This window comes from Equus przewalskii, chromosome 9 (genome assembly GCF_037783145.1).
Source record: "Equus przewalskii isolate Varuska chromosome 9, EquPr2, whole genome shotgun sequence".
NCBI lineage: Eukaryota > Metazoa > Chordata > Mammalia > Perissodactyla > Equidae > Equus > Equus przewalskii.
The window spans coordinates 77,672,869-77,687,565 of NC_091839.1; the positions used below are offsets into that span (position 1 = coordinate 77,672,869).

Below are 14,697 nucleotides of genomic sequence, written 5' to 3' on the forward strand. Positions count from 1 at the left end.
TGTATATATCTTCTTGAATCCCATTTGGGAATACTAACTAGATGTGTTTTTCATATTTTTTATCTCTTCTCCTCCCTCTTTTTCCTTTGTGTTGATCTTAGCCCTTTTCTTTTTGTTGATCTAACATTGTAGGCTTACCTCCAATGACTGATGAGTCATGGTTGTTCACGGATATTTAGGAATGAGAGATTAGGTAGGTTGAATGGAAGCAGAATTCTTTGATTGGAATTTGCTTAGAGTGAGTTTGCAGGGAGGAGCTCCCTGTTATGCTGAAGATCCAGAAAATACCAGAATGAGGACAACTTTCCTCTGGATCGATACTATTCACACTAGCCCCCTTGGTTCTTCTATATTCTGATTCCGAAGGTATATGAGGTCATTGTGAAAACTTTGGAAAATAAACGTAAGTACCAAGAAGATAACAAAAATCGCGTTTGTAAGCCCATCAGCCATAGATAAAACTGTTTATAAAACACATCCTGTTTAACATAAAATTAGGACCATATTGCCTATTTTGTCTTATAATTGGCAATTCGTACTCAACAATGAGCCTTTCCTGTCATTAAATATTCTTCTAAGTCATCACTGTTAATGGCCGTAGAATATTCAATTATATAAATATTCCATATTTAGCCATTTTCCTACTGGACATTGTGTATATGTCCATTTTTTCTTATAAATAGTACTGCAGGCATATATTTGTATATGATCTTTTACCTTAGGATAAACTGCAAGAAGTGTAGTTTTTGAGCCAAGGAATATGGATATGTTAAGGTGTTTGTTTTAGAATTTGTCTACAGCTTCTTATACCCACAGTGCTTGGATCAGTCTAAGGCTGTGCTCTGTTAACTGTGTGGACATGAACCTGTAGTCCCCTCTAATACACGAACTGGGGTTTACACGGATCCTTTTTCAGTAGCATGGGCTCCAGAGCTGCTGTATAGATAGAGGTAAAATTAGCAGCACCCTCATTCCCTGATAAGTAATCTTTTGCCTTTCTTCTCTCTCTGTTACCTCTTTTAGACAGATTTTCTTTACCAATGCCTGGTCTTCAAGCACTGTTGAAAATAGATGACTGCAGAATCAAAACCAAAAAAAAAAAGAGGCAAATGTTAATATACTAGTTTATGGCATTTCCTTTAAAAGCAAATAAAAAAGAGTGCCCTGTAGTTTCATTAAACACTGATATAGTTATATTCTCCCTGTGGAAGAATCCCTGGTGGGCTCGTCCTTAGCATGTTGAATATCCTAGTAGGAACTGTCATTTATGGAGCTCCTCTGCACCCCAGGCACCAATCTGGGCACTTTCTGTACGTCATGCCCAAAGCTTGTACCAGCTTTGTGAAGTGGCTGTTAACATCACTCTATAGATTAAAAAAAATGAGGTTCAATGAGGATATGCAACATTCCCAAGTCACGTGGGCGGTGGTTGTCTAGAAGTCACTATAATGTCGTTCTGTGAGAACACTGAAATTGTTTTGTTCACTGGTGTATCCCCAGCGCAGGATCCGTTTTGACATGTAGTAGGCTCTCCAGAAATATTTGTTGAATGCTGAAAAATAAGTTAGCAGATGTGCGATTTGAACCCTAGCCGTTTTGAACCTGAAACTCCTTCTACCAGACAGATATGATGCTACTTCAGAGTTTCAGTGTTTCACTGAGAGACTGAGCGTGAGGTTTGCCCCTAAGCAGTGTGCTTATTCAGTGCTTGGTGTCTCCTTTCCCCAGTTTCATTTGACCAGTTGGATAAGTTGCTTCACATACATTTTACTGCCATTTGGGAGAAGCTTCTGTAACTAAAATGATACTGCGTATCTAAAAGGCCAAGCGAAAGTTAGAACCTTTCCTTTAAAACGTTCCTAAAGCCACAGAAGCAGTTCTAACTTCTGCTTTGAACTCTGTGATCCTTAAAAGTTCCTCGAGAACGTGACACTGTCTTTGAGTCTCCTGTGGAAGCTCCTTGGCACTGGACTGAGTGCGCTAGGATCTAATCCTCATCCTCTAGGAAAGGAAACCCCTGAAGACTCATAGCCGTGTGCAGATCTGAGTTGTCACAGAGCTGCATTCAGAAAGCATGCAGCTTTGGTCAAAGGGCAGAGGACTGCTGGGCAATGCGGCCAGCTAATTCATCTTCACCTTGGATGGGCACTTCTGTTCCATCTGTCATATTTGAGTGACAAATCCAGCAATCTACCATTTCCTAAAAGAAAAAAAAAAATATTTTCCATGTATATTTATTACAGCCGTCCTTGATATAAAGCAGACACAAAGGCTCTTTGACATTGCCAACTCAGATGAAGACTAGGGGGAGGTTTATGGTTTTTCCCCCAAATTATGTTTAGTGAAATCACAGTTTACTGATTTTCAGCTTAACAATTATTTGTTGAATGTCTACTATGTTCTGGGCACCGTGCGAGACATGGAAAATACAGAAATGGGTGAGTTACTCCTTCCTGGAGCTCACAGTCTAGGCGGAGACAGACGAATAAACACATCTCCTGGAGCGTTGTCAGGGCTGCAGTGACGGGGGTGAGGAGAGACCTGGAGGAGTACAGAGTGGTGGTGTGTAACAAAATAGTAGGTAATCTAAATTTCGTCTTTTATGGATGTGACTACAGCTGAGAAATTACTGTTTTTATTGTCATGCTTTTGTTTCAATTCCATGCTATGCATTATCATATAAAAGGTAAATCTAAGTAATATCTTTTAGCAGTAAAGAGGTGATTAAAAAACCCCAGCCTGCCCCTTCTGCAGCCAAATAAGAGGGTAAAACCCTGCATATGCCGTGTGTGTTTTCAACCCCTGCTTGCAGTTTAAATGCTTGTTTACCATCAAGTCTTTCCATAGTTTTCCTCAAGATGAGACTTATTTGTAACAGGACTGTTCGCAAGTTCTGTTTTATATTCAGTAAGAATATTAAAGTTATTGGTAATACGTCTTCGTGACTGAATCTCCTACAGCAGTGAGGGAATCTGCATTTGAGTCAATAAACTCCAGAATATAAAGTTCTCTTGTTGTGATTTTCATTTATCCGTAAGTGGTTAACTCGGATTACTCATGAAATTACCAGCACTTTTGGGTCTCCTTATTCCAGCAAGTACTTTATGCCAATTTCAAGTTTCTGCTTTGATTCCAAACTGTCTCACTTCTGGGAAGTCAGAGTCTGAAGTTCTTTTCAGGGCTCTGAACTCCTGTTCTTCCTCCTTCCTTGCTCCCTCCCTCCCTCGTCATCGTTCCCATGCCCTGACTCTCCCAACCCCCTCTCTTCCAGTTCTCCATTCAAATACCCTTGTCCATGTGCTCCTAACCCTGTTCCGGCCAGTAGCAGCCACACCTCAACTCTCTTGTCCCCTTTTCTGCTCTGTTTTCCCCCCTTCCTATCTCCCCACGCCACATTATCTTTTTATCCCATTCCTCCACTCCCACTCCTGGAATTCCAGGCCCGTTGGGTCTGTTACAATCCATGATCTCAGGTTCAGCTGGCTCCTAGAGCTCGAGGGTCTTTTCACTCTTCCCTTATTGACTCAATCTCCGTTGTCCCCACTGATTTGCTGCCATCCTTCACATGAGATGTCCTAAGCTCCCTGCATTGCTTCAGAGCTCCGCCTTGATGTCCTCACTCCCAGCAGATGCTGCTTGCCCACGAAGACTGAGGAGGTCCATCCTCAGCTGCCTCCAACTTCCTATGGCTACACCTCAGTTTTTTTGCTTGTATATTTTCCTCTCAGCCTTCTTCTGACATGCCTATCTCTGAGGCCAGCCCCCTGAGTATTTCATTGTATAGATTAAACTGACTTTTTAAACCAGTTTCTTAAAACGAACTTAGGTTGTTTCTGTTTTGTTGTGTTTTGTTTTTAATGAATACAAGCAGTTTTGAAATAAACATCCTTAGACAACTGTATTGCCCATTTGTGAGAGCACAGGCAGTCCTAGCCTTGCATGACTCTCTGACATGCACAGTTTCACTTACCACAGTTTAATTAAATCACACCAGTCCCCCCAAAACATGGTTCAAATTTCGGTTACCAGGATTTATTGACTGTGAGTAATTACATGAAGTACAGTCTTTGCTCCTAGCTTTTTTAGTCCACAAATCCCTATGTAAGTAAGAGAAGTGTATCCGTGGTCAGTGACCAATGTCACTTCTTTTCAATTCTGTCAGTGATTAATTACTATGCTTCTGTTGGTCAGTTCAGCACAGACAGCAAAGCAAGTAGTTGTGTTGCTTCTTTGTCTCCCAGTGGTATATCTACGTGACATTTTATAAAACTGGATAACTGAAAGAGGGAATTGGCTGATAAAGATGAAAGTGCAGTAAAGAAAAATGATAATGCTGAAAGTGAAATTCAAATCAAATGTAAATGGGGTTATGGAAGAAATAGCTGACTATGAGAATGTTGACACTGCTGCTGTTCAACAGACTCTAGACCTGCCCCGGAGGAACATAGTGACAGTGAGTTTATTGACATAATGAGGCGTGTGGTTGGGATGAAAAGGATGAAGATGTCCCTGAGGAAGTGACACTGGCACAAAAGTTCATATTAGAGGGACTCTTGGAGGTAGTTCGTAATATTGAAAATACAAAGGTTAAAACATTGGAAACTGATCTAAACTTAGAAGGGAATGTGACAATTTGCTAAGGCGTAGAAAAGATTCTCACTCTGTATTCTAAGTTACATATTAAGAAGAAGACAAAGCCCTGTTCAAACTATTCTTGATAAGTTTATTACAAAGAAATGGAACTTTCATTCTCTGTGTTTTAAATTACAGTATATTAAGTATAGATTAGCTGTACTATCTTTTCATTTCCTTATGTCATTGACAGAGAGTTTTGAGTGTTTTTGATATCTGCTTTAAAATCGCCCTGCCATATGTTCGTGTCGGTTTACACCACCATCAAAAGTTTGGGAGAATCCAATAGTCTCTTCTGATGCCTGTTCTGTCAGTTTGCCAGCGTTTACTTGTCAGTTCAAACTCTCCCTCTGATAGCCCTCTAGTTTCATGGACACACATATACTTAGTTTGGATTTCCTGACCTAGATCCTGTTGCGTTTTACACTCGCTATACTCTTGCACTCTTTTCTTTATCTCCATTTTCTTTTTTTTTTTTTTAAAGATTTTATTTTTTTTTTCCTTGTTCTCCCCAAAGCCCCCCAGTACATAGTTGTATATTGTTCGTTGTGGGTCCTTTCTAGTTGTGGCACGTGGGACGCTGCCTCAGCGTGGCTTGATGAGCAGTGCCATGTCCACGCCCAGGATTCGAACCAACAAAACACTGGGCCGCCTGCAGCGGAGTGCGCGAACCTAACCACTCGGCCACGGGGCCAGCCCCTATCTCCATTTTCTTTTGATGTAAATTAGACCTGCTGCCTCAGCTTACTTACTGTTCACTTCCTCTTTAGTTCTTACATTTACTTGACAGTAGGCACATTGAGGACAGAGGTCATGTCTGCTTTTTGACTGAGTATCCAGTATCCAGCCTAGAGACTGACGTATGGTCACTAGTCAGTATGTTTTATTGGAGGAAATGAGTTCACAAAAGCCTGCATCCACCATCCCCCTGCCCCCTCACTTGTTCCTCTTGTCTCTCTTGACTCTTCATCTTGGCTTTCAGGAAATACCCCTCCATCTTTCCATACTGTGTCCATTCTCCTTTGGATATTCTTTGTTCCAGCCAATTAGGCTGCTCATTATTCATCTGCTGCCTACCATATGCCTGCCTGCCTTCGAGCCTTTCCCTGTGCTGGCCTTCCTCCTAGAAGTTTGCTCTGGTCCCTCTTCCCTTCCCCCAGCTCTGCCTGGCAGGATCCTACCATCAGTTACCCTTCAGAGCCCAGCCCAAAGGCTTTCTTTATGAAGCTGTTTCTGATCTCCCTCTCCCCAACCACCCAGCATTTCTTCTTCCTTAAACAACTATAGAACTGCAACTGCTTCCTAGAGCCTACCCAATATGAGCCATTCGTGCTGTTGTTTTTACCTTTTCCCACACAAATTGAAGCTCCCCGAGATATCTCTTATTCTTCCCTTCAGTGCCTGACATAGTGTTTTCACATAGTTGGTACTCAATGCATATTTTGTTGAATTGCCCTGCAAAGTGACGCTCCAGAGAGCTGTCAAGGAAATTCCATCCCACTAAAAAATATTGAAGATTGTTTTATGGCTTATTCTGCCCCAGTTTCTTCTAACTCACAAATAAAAGTTCTGTCATTGTTCTTAGAAGTTGTATGGGGTATCCATTTATTTTAAAATGTGAAAGGCCAGAAGAGTGGAGAATGGGAATGTGACGAAATGTGAGAGCTGGGAAGATTTTGAGAGGCCCATGTAGTCCAATTCTTTAATTTATAGGTTAAGAATCTGAGGTCTAGACCGCTTGAGTTATCTGCTCCAAATCACACAACCAGCTTGTAGAAACATTTGGGCTCAGGATGTGGTAGCCTAGCCCTGTCAAGTGCTGGTCCCCACAAGCTGCCACAGTGCCTGGGAGGCTATTGTCTGGGTGTGGGTGGCAAAGCTGTTCAGAGAGGCATCTGAGATTCTCATATTGCCCTCCATGGATTAACAAATAAGAAATTGAATCTCTAAGTAGATTTTCCTCTCTCCCTCCCTTAATCATCACAAGTTCTCTGACTAGATTCATTTATATCAGTTGGGAAATTTCTGGCAATATTAGCCTTGGATGGCATAGATTTGTCTGCTAACATTTGAGTACACTACATAGAGAAAAGCGCATAAAGCGGAAGTGTGCAGTTTGAATTTTCACAGAGTGCACACATCCGTGTGACCAGCCCCTGGATCAGCAAGCGGAGCAGCACCAGGACATTTAGAAACATTGGAAGAGATAAAAAGGTTTTGAAGCTATATAATTTTCTTTTTTCTCCCCACAGGTATTGTCAGTCTGTGTGCTAACAGTAATCCTTGGTTGTATATTTGGGTTGAAACCAAGCTGTGCCAAAGAAGGTAATTAGTATGGTGTGTGTGTGTGTGTGTGTGTGTGTGTGTGGGATATTCAGCCTTCTTCAGGATGTGATAGATAAGTGCCGTGTCCCAGTCCCATGGGTACTCCAGAGATACTACCCATTTCATGCTGGTTTGAGCCTTCCTCTTAAAGCTCTGATTATTTTAGCCACGTAATGCTTTATTTACTTGCAAAATTTCATCCTAAAACATTGAAGAGGGACCATGACCACAACACTAACCAAACAAAAGGGAAAACCCCCAAAACAACAAAAATAAATTAAGGACAAAGAGACAAACAAGCAGCCTTGGCCAACAGGTTCTGATGGTGCGCCCCTGGAGCCGTCCCCTGCCTTCCTCCAGGGCCTCCCAGGACACTCTTTCCCCCAAGGAATTAGGCACGGAAGCAGCTGAGGAGGTTACCAGGTGACCAGCTAGCATCCCCGGGCAAGCAGAAACTTATCAGTATGTGCCCTTAAGGCTCTTAAAATTGCGGACATTGGTAGTTTCAAAGAAATAGAGATATTTTTAAGTTTCTTTCTGTATTTTTTTCTTTATATCAAGGCAGAAATCTATGCAGCACTGATGAGATTACTATAAATAATAAAACTCTGAATCACCGTGCATTGTAGTCGGCATTATTTTGGCTCCGAGGTTGGTCTTTTTTCCCCTTGTAAGATCGTCCACGGTCTTCCTAGGGAATTCAGTTTTGGAAATTGAAGAAATTCTTTTTCTGTTCAGTTCTTCTGGCATTGTACTATTAGTCATTTAAAACAATTTTAATGATTGTTAAGCTATCATTTATTGTTGAAATGAATAAAAGGTAGTAATTTTATGTATTCAGTCAGCAGTCTATTCAGAGCAATGTCTAAGTTTAACAGAACTAAGAAGCTGCAGACTTGAGTGTTCCCCTATGTGGTCTTTGAGTATGGAGCAATTCACCTTGGGTTCAGCTTGACACACAAAAATAAAACTGAAGGATTAAAAATAGCAATTTTAATCTAAACCTAACATAGTACACATACATTTTTTAAAATTACTAGGTGCATCTTAATGAGCTTCAAATAATAGCTGTTATTTTAAAAGGTTCTCCCCTGCGGCAGGTCAGGAACATTAGTATTTCTGACTCTAGAAATTATTATTGTCATTTCATGTCCTTAAAATTGCCTAATTTCCAGTGTCATGAGAGTTAAATCCCATGGCAGTGTCATACTGGGTCTGGAGACGTTAAAGTCAAGAGCTAGGATAATTCCTTTTTGCTGTTGCACTCCTATTATTTTACAAGTGGATTTTTTTCACCATCCTGACTTTTTCGTAATCCAATAAGCACCTAGCTTATTCCAGATGTCTAGTAGAGAGTTACAACATAAAATTGTGTTTTTTTAATGAAAATTATTCTTTTGCCATATCTGCCATTGACTATTTAATAAAAACTTACTGGTACCAACTCTAGTCAAGCACGTTGCTGGGTACCAGGGATGCAGGATGCTGGGCAAAATCCAGGTGTAGTCTTTGTTCTTAAGAAGTTTGTAGTCGAGTGTGAGACTGGGGTACTAACGAAATAATCTAGTTGTAAATGGAATTACAATGACTGAGGAGAAAGACAAGATTTTATAAAATCTTAAAAAAGGGAAAACAAGGGGCTGGCCCCATGGCCGAGTGGTTAAGTTTGCATGTTCCACTTAGCGGCCCAGGGTTTCACTGGTTTGGATCCTGGGTGCAGACATGGCACTGCTCATCAGACCATGCTGAGGCAGCGTCCCACATGCCACAACTAGATGGAGAGTTTGAGAAGGCTTCCCCGAGGGAACTAGGCTGGATCCGAAGGTGGAGCAGGTGTTTTAGGTGGTGGTGGGAGGGGCAGTCCCCCAGCGTGTGTTCTGCACAAACAGATTATTTCTTTTTTACGTCAAGACTGAGGGTGAATTAAGTCAGGTCCTCTTTCTCTTTCTGAAATATTGATAGCTAATCACTTTTAAAATCTTTTCTCACATTTTGAAACTTTAGAGAACTCTCTGGATGTTTAAACCAACCTTTTCAGAGTATAAAATATTCAGAACAAACTCTTATTCTGACATTTCTTTACCATAAGTATTTAAGTCTTATCAGACCCAGTAGGGTTTGTCATAAATAAAAAAGCTCTTTTTTTCCTATGGCAAGAGATAAAATTGCAAACTCTGTACTTAAGGTTACCTTCTATTGGTGTCACTTTTTATGTGTATTTGTGAAAAGATTCTTGGGTAATTTTATTACTCCATCTATGTTTCTAAAGTAGTATTTGAATCTGCCTTAGGTGTATTGGTTGATATTTACTTTGTAATTCTATGATAATTAGAAACATCTAACTTACTACTCCATGTTTTCAGTTAAAAGTTGCAAAGGTCGCTGTTTTGAGAGGACATTTGGGAACTGTCGCTGTGATTCTGCTTGTGCTGACCTTGGGAACTGCTGTCTGGATTACCAGGAGACGTGCATAGAACCAGGTGAAGACGTTCAGGGGAAGACGGAGTCATGGGCGTTAGTAAGAGATCAAAGGAAAGTTCTAGGTCTTTTGTGGAAGTGATCTACCTAACTCATTTGAGATTTTTAAAAATTTGGCCTTTATGTTTCCTTAGATAAAAATGATCACATATTTTGCTTTCATTAAACGTTTTATGGATAGCAAAGCCATGCCTGTTTTTAATGTACACTGAAAGCCTATATAGTCTAATTTGCACTTTAAGTTCAAAAAGGCTCCTTGAAATACAGGAATACTTTCACTTTGGGCTTATTAAAACAAGAGTTCTAAGATGTCTACTTAAACTTTAAAATATAACTATTGGAATATGGAAATTTTCTCATTTTGATTTGGACTTCTCTGCATATGACATGGAAAAATATTTAAATGGGAGTCAGTCAGATTTCACTTAAATTTTGAGAACTCTGAAAATGGCTGGTAGAAGAAGACAAGATCTACATATGAATTATGTAACAATAATTGTGTTTGTCCATTTAAAATGATGAAATTCTGTTTTTTTAGTGAAATAATAGTAATTGTTGCCTGCATGTTTTTTATCTGTCAGTTCAGATTGAGCACTGTGGTGGCAGGTTCTGTGAATGACTAGGAGTTATGAAGTAGTTCATTGTCTCTCATGGATCATTTTCCAGAAGATAACAGTTCTGTGCTCACTTTGGATGTGTTGAATTTGGACCGTAAAATGTATTTTGTTGATGTTTGTTTCCAGAACGTATATGGACGTGCAGCAAATTCAGGTGTGGTGAGAAAAGGTTGTCCAGAAGCCTTTGCTCCTGTTCGGATGACTGCAGGGACAAAGATGACTGTTGCATCAACTACAGCTCTGCATGTCTAGGTCGGGTTTCCATGTACTCATGCGCGGCTTCTACAACAGCCTGACATCTTCCTAGGTCTTAGCTGGGTTTTGCATAGGTGTTATTTTTTACATCAGGAGTCATATCGATTGACCAACTATATTAGCTGGAAAAATATTTTTGAAACATTTTAGTAAAGAAAATTTCAAACATATATGTGAGTAAAGAGAGTATGTAGTGACCCTTGTACCCATCAACCAGCTTAATAATTATTATTATCTACACATGGCCAGTCGTGTTCTATCCATAGTCACTCACTCACCCGCTACCACCTTCGCATGTTATTTTGATATTAGCTACATATTTTATGCTGTATTTGTGGAAAGATCGCTTTAGCAGTCTTGCTGACTTCTGTGTCCCCCTGGTTCCCTCATAGTAAATGAGGACAATGTCTGCCACACATTGAGAGAGTGGATACGAAATTACTGCCCAAGATTATAGGGTATTATGTAAACTGATGTTATTTCTATGTCTTGTCTGGGTGTTACAGGGTTCCTTGAAATTCCTTGACAGAACTTGGCTCTCTATGAGAGGAACTAAGACATCAAGGGTTTAATACAGAAGATTTTGTTGGGTGGATAGAAGGAGGGTTGTAAATTTGGCCTGAAAATATTAACAATTTGAAAATAGAAAAGATGTCTTCAAGTTCTCATAAATACAGTAGTATATTTTAGTTTTGCAATTATACATTCATTTTTTCTCCCAGTTATCAACTAACTCTTGTTTGAGACAGAGTAGCCCCCTGTATTTGTTATATTTCCCTGGAATCATGACCCATGTTATCTGTAAATCTGTTAACATATTTTGGTTTTGGAGTCGGTCCTAGTCTGTCTCACAGCATCACAATTGTTGTCACTACCAAGTGTGTTCAACTCATTTTATTTCTTGAAAATATTTTAGGTGAGAAAAGTTGGGTACAAGAAACATGTGAGAACATTAATGAGCCACAGTGTCCAGCAGGGTAAGATTATATTCTGAGATGCTGATCTTTTCTTTTTTAGAAGTACCATGTTTTTCTTTTTCCAAATTGAAAAGATAAAAATAATAATTACTCGTTGGTTCACTAAACATTGTTTTTAGTCAGGTCTTGGGTTTGCACTGGTGGGATAGAGATGCTTGTGGCATGTGTCACTCTGGTGGCTGGTGGAAAAAGAGGGGTCATGTGTATTTAGTCTTTAGTGTTCATGAGTGTTGGGTGGCAGTATTTGAGTCTTCCTTCTTGGGAAGGAGAGCCCTTTACTTTCATTTAGAGTTGTTTTTTTTTTTTTTAAAGATTTTATTTTTTTCCTTTTTTTCTCCCCAAAGCCCCCGGTACATAGTTGTATATTCTTCGTTGTGGGTCCTTCTAGTTGTGGCATGTGGGATGCCACCTCAGCGTGGTCTGATGAGTAGTGCCATGTCCACGCCCAGGATTCGAACCAACGAAACACTGTTCCGCCTGCAGCGGAGTGCGCGAACTTAACCACTCGGCCACGGGGCCAGCCCCTCATTTAGAGTTTTGGGAGTTGAACTTGTAGCAAATTTCTTTACGACTTCTTTTAATTTTTTTTATTTTGATTCATTTATAAATTTTTAGGGTAAGCAACATGTCTGTAAGAGGATGTTACATAATTTTTAGAATTTCTGTTTGTTCTTTTTGTCCTTAAAGTATTTTGCACAGTACCGTATGTATACCAGGCCATCAAGAGAAGTTTCTATGGAATTCAAAGGGTGGAAAGTTTATGAAAGCATTAGATATATTAATCTTTGCTCAACTTGAGGTCTATTACCTCATATAAGTTGAATTATTCATCTTCAGAAAAATATTTTCAATTTTTAAAATAATTATTTTTCCAAACAAAAATTTTAAAGCTGTATTTTAGCTTATTTTGTTTATGTATTATAATTTATTTTTGCTATATAAGGTGTATTTTTTTCTTTTGAATGGGAGAGTATTTTTTTTGTTTAAAACAGCAGAAACAACAGTAGCAAAACCCAAACCAAAAACTTCCAGCAGAAGAGACTTTTTTCGAAAGGGACTTTTCATGTACCCTAAGCTGTCTTTTAAGTCGGAGGTTTACTGGAAATTTTAGACTTAGTGTGTTTTGAATCTTTCTTTTCCTTCTAAACATTAATCATTATTTTTTAATTGTAATGTCTTTTTTAGTGGAAAATATAATTCCTCCTTTCTTTATAAGATCGTAATTTAGAACACATTTTATTATACTGGAAATTATTATACCAGTATATTTACCTGGTGGCCCAGAAAGCTCTTATGTTTTCCGTTGATTGAATATTAATAATTTTGTACAGTTATGGACCATTGAGACTAAATGCAGCTGATTCTGCAGAGTCTCCCAACAGAGCTATGGCACAAATATTAGTGGAAATTCTATTCAGATTTTCTGCTTTTTCCATTTGGGTTGATCTATGAGAGTAAGCTGAGGAGGAGGGAGAGTTGAAAAAGATACGGTAAGATGAGCATTTGCTCTCAAATTTTGAATTACTGAGGAAACATGCAGTGGAAAGTTTTTTCACGGTTATCCAGGATATCCAAGTTCACTGCCATCTCCCAGATATCATTAGAAGCTGCAAAATTTCTGAACCATGCCTGGTTTGATGTAGCCATGTATCAGTTGTCCATAGTTCTCTCTTGCTGAGTCCATCATGGTATGTGTTTTTTTTGTCTCCCTCTGGATTTCCATACTGCACACATTAACTCTGTGTGTCTGTGGGCGTGTGTGTACCCTCATTGCTTGTTTATTCCCAGCTTTGGATCATTTCTTTGTTGCTTACAAATTTAAGTGTAGTAAATACTTCTCAAACTTCTCTTAAATATTAGTATCTTTTAAATATATTAAATATATTAAACTTAAAAACTAAATATTGTATAAAATTTGTGTGAGATGAGATACCATCTATGAGATTCAAGTAAAGACAATAATCCGAAAGTTGTTGTTCAGGAAAAAACAATTAGTGGAAACAAAAACATAATTTCAAAAATGCTGTTTCAGTTTATTCTCCTGCAAATTGGGAAAATATCATTACTTTTTAGTAGCATTTAGTCTAGTTTTTGGAATGGCAGGAACCATGAATGATGTTCTCTGTATGGTAGCTCAAAATGCTATGAGTGCTTAATAAATACTATTTTATAAGAGATATGTAATGAAATGTAAAAGCACACATATGAATATAGATGCTCGTAAAGCATCCTTTGCGAGGATGCTTGCTGAGCTTGTTGGCGCTCTGTAGATCACACACCGACCTCTGTGGAAAATCCTCCCTGGATGCCTGCCCAGAAAGGAGGGGATCTTGACTGAATGCTGTCTTCTTTCTGCTTCTTTCAACGTTCTCTTTTTTCTTTCTCTTTACCCAGGTTTGAAATGCCTCCTACCCTCTTATTTTCTTTGGATGGTTTCAGGGCAGAATATTTACACACTTGGGGTGGACTTCTTCCTGTTATCAACAAACTGAGTGAGTAACTTCAGCATTTACTGTTGGGGTGTCGTGATTTTGTGAGACAGCCTAGGGAGGCTGCCTTTTTTTTGGAAAAATACCGGCAGACCCTGTTTTACCAAACTTCTCTCTTGCAAAGTAGTTGAATTTGATGATAAGGAACTAGTCTTTCCTATTGTAATTACTCTGAAACTGCCTTTTAAATACTGCTAAGATAACACCGTTATCTTAGGATTTTTATCCTTTGATTAAAAAATATTTTATATGTAAATATAAAAAATATAAATATATATTAATATTTTTTCTTAGAATTTGGGATTCCTTCTGTGGGAAAATCATTTATTTATTTAATAAGTATTACATCTTAAAAGTGGAATTTCAAAAACTGAAGGTATTTCTGATATGATACTAGTAGCATAGACATAGAGTATTTGCCTCTCATGCTAATGTAGCATCCTTTCAGTTTCTTTGTCTCAATAAAGGCCTTAATTGAATGATTATTCTATAAGTTATTGATGCAATAATAGAATGGGTACAGTTGTGTGTCACATAACAACGGGGGTACGTTCTGAGAAATGCATCAGGTGATTTTGTGGTGGTGCGAACATGGTAGAGTGCACTTACACAAACCCAGGAGGTATAGCCTACCACACCCCTGGGCTCCGTGGTAGTAATCCTGTGGACCACTGTCTGCGTGTGGTCTGTTGTTGACAGAAATGTTGTTGTGCAGCGCATGACTGCACATAATTAGCTGGAGCCCTTGCTTTGGGTAATTGGGGAATGTAGCCTGTAATTCTGAACTGTTTGGAAGTGAAATATAGAGATACGTGCCAATCCAAGGAGCATTTTTAGGCAATGAGGTATTAAAATGCTGGAATCATTAGTTGTGTGTTCCTTCTCCAATAGCAGAGGCAGGAGAAGAGCGTGACGCCAGGGATA

At 39.1% G+C, this 14,697-nt stretch overlaps 1 protein-coding gene across 3 annotated transcripts in view; it reads left to right on the forward strand.

Moving 5' to 3' along the window:
• The window catches only part of ENPP1 (ectonucleotide pyrophosphatase/phosphodiesterase 1), a 398,848-nt gene that overhangs the window by 23,107 nt on the left and 361,044 nt on the right, over positions 1-14,697 (forward strand). For all 3 annotated transcript variants that reach the window (XM_070557172.1, XM_070557171.1, XM_008538323.2), the window contains exons 2-6: positions 6,885-6,957; positions 9,321-9,437; positions 10,179-10,304; positions 11,224-11,284; positions 13,679-13,776. In XM_070557172.1, coding sequence (XP_070413273.1) covers positions 6,885-6,957; positions 9,321-9,437; positions 10,179-10,304; positions 11,224-11,284; positions 13,679-13,776 — 475 coding nt within the window. The remainder of the gene's footprint in view (positions 1-6,884; positions 6,958-9,320; positions 9,438-10,178; positions 10,305-11,223; positions 11,285-13,678; positions 13,777-14,697) is intronic.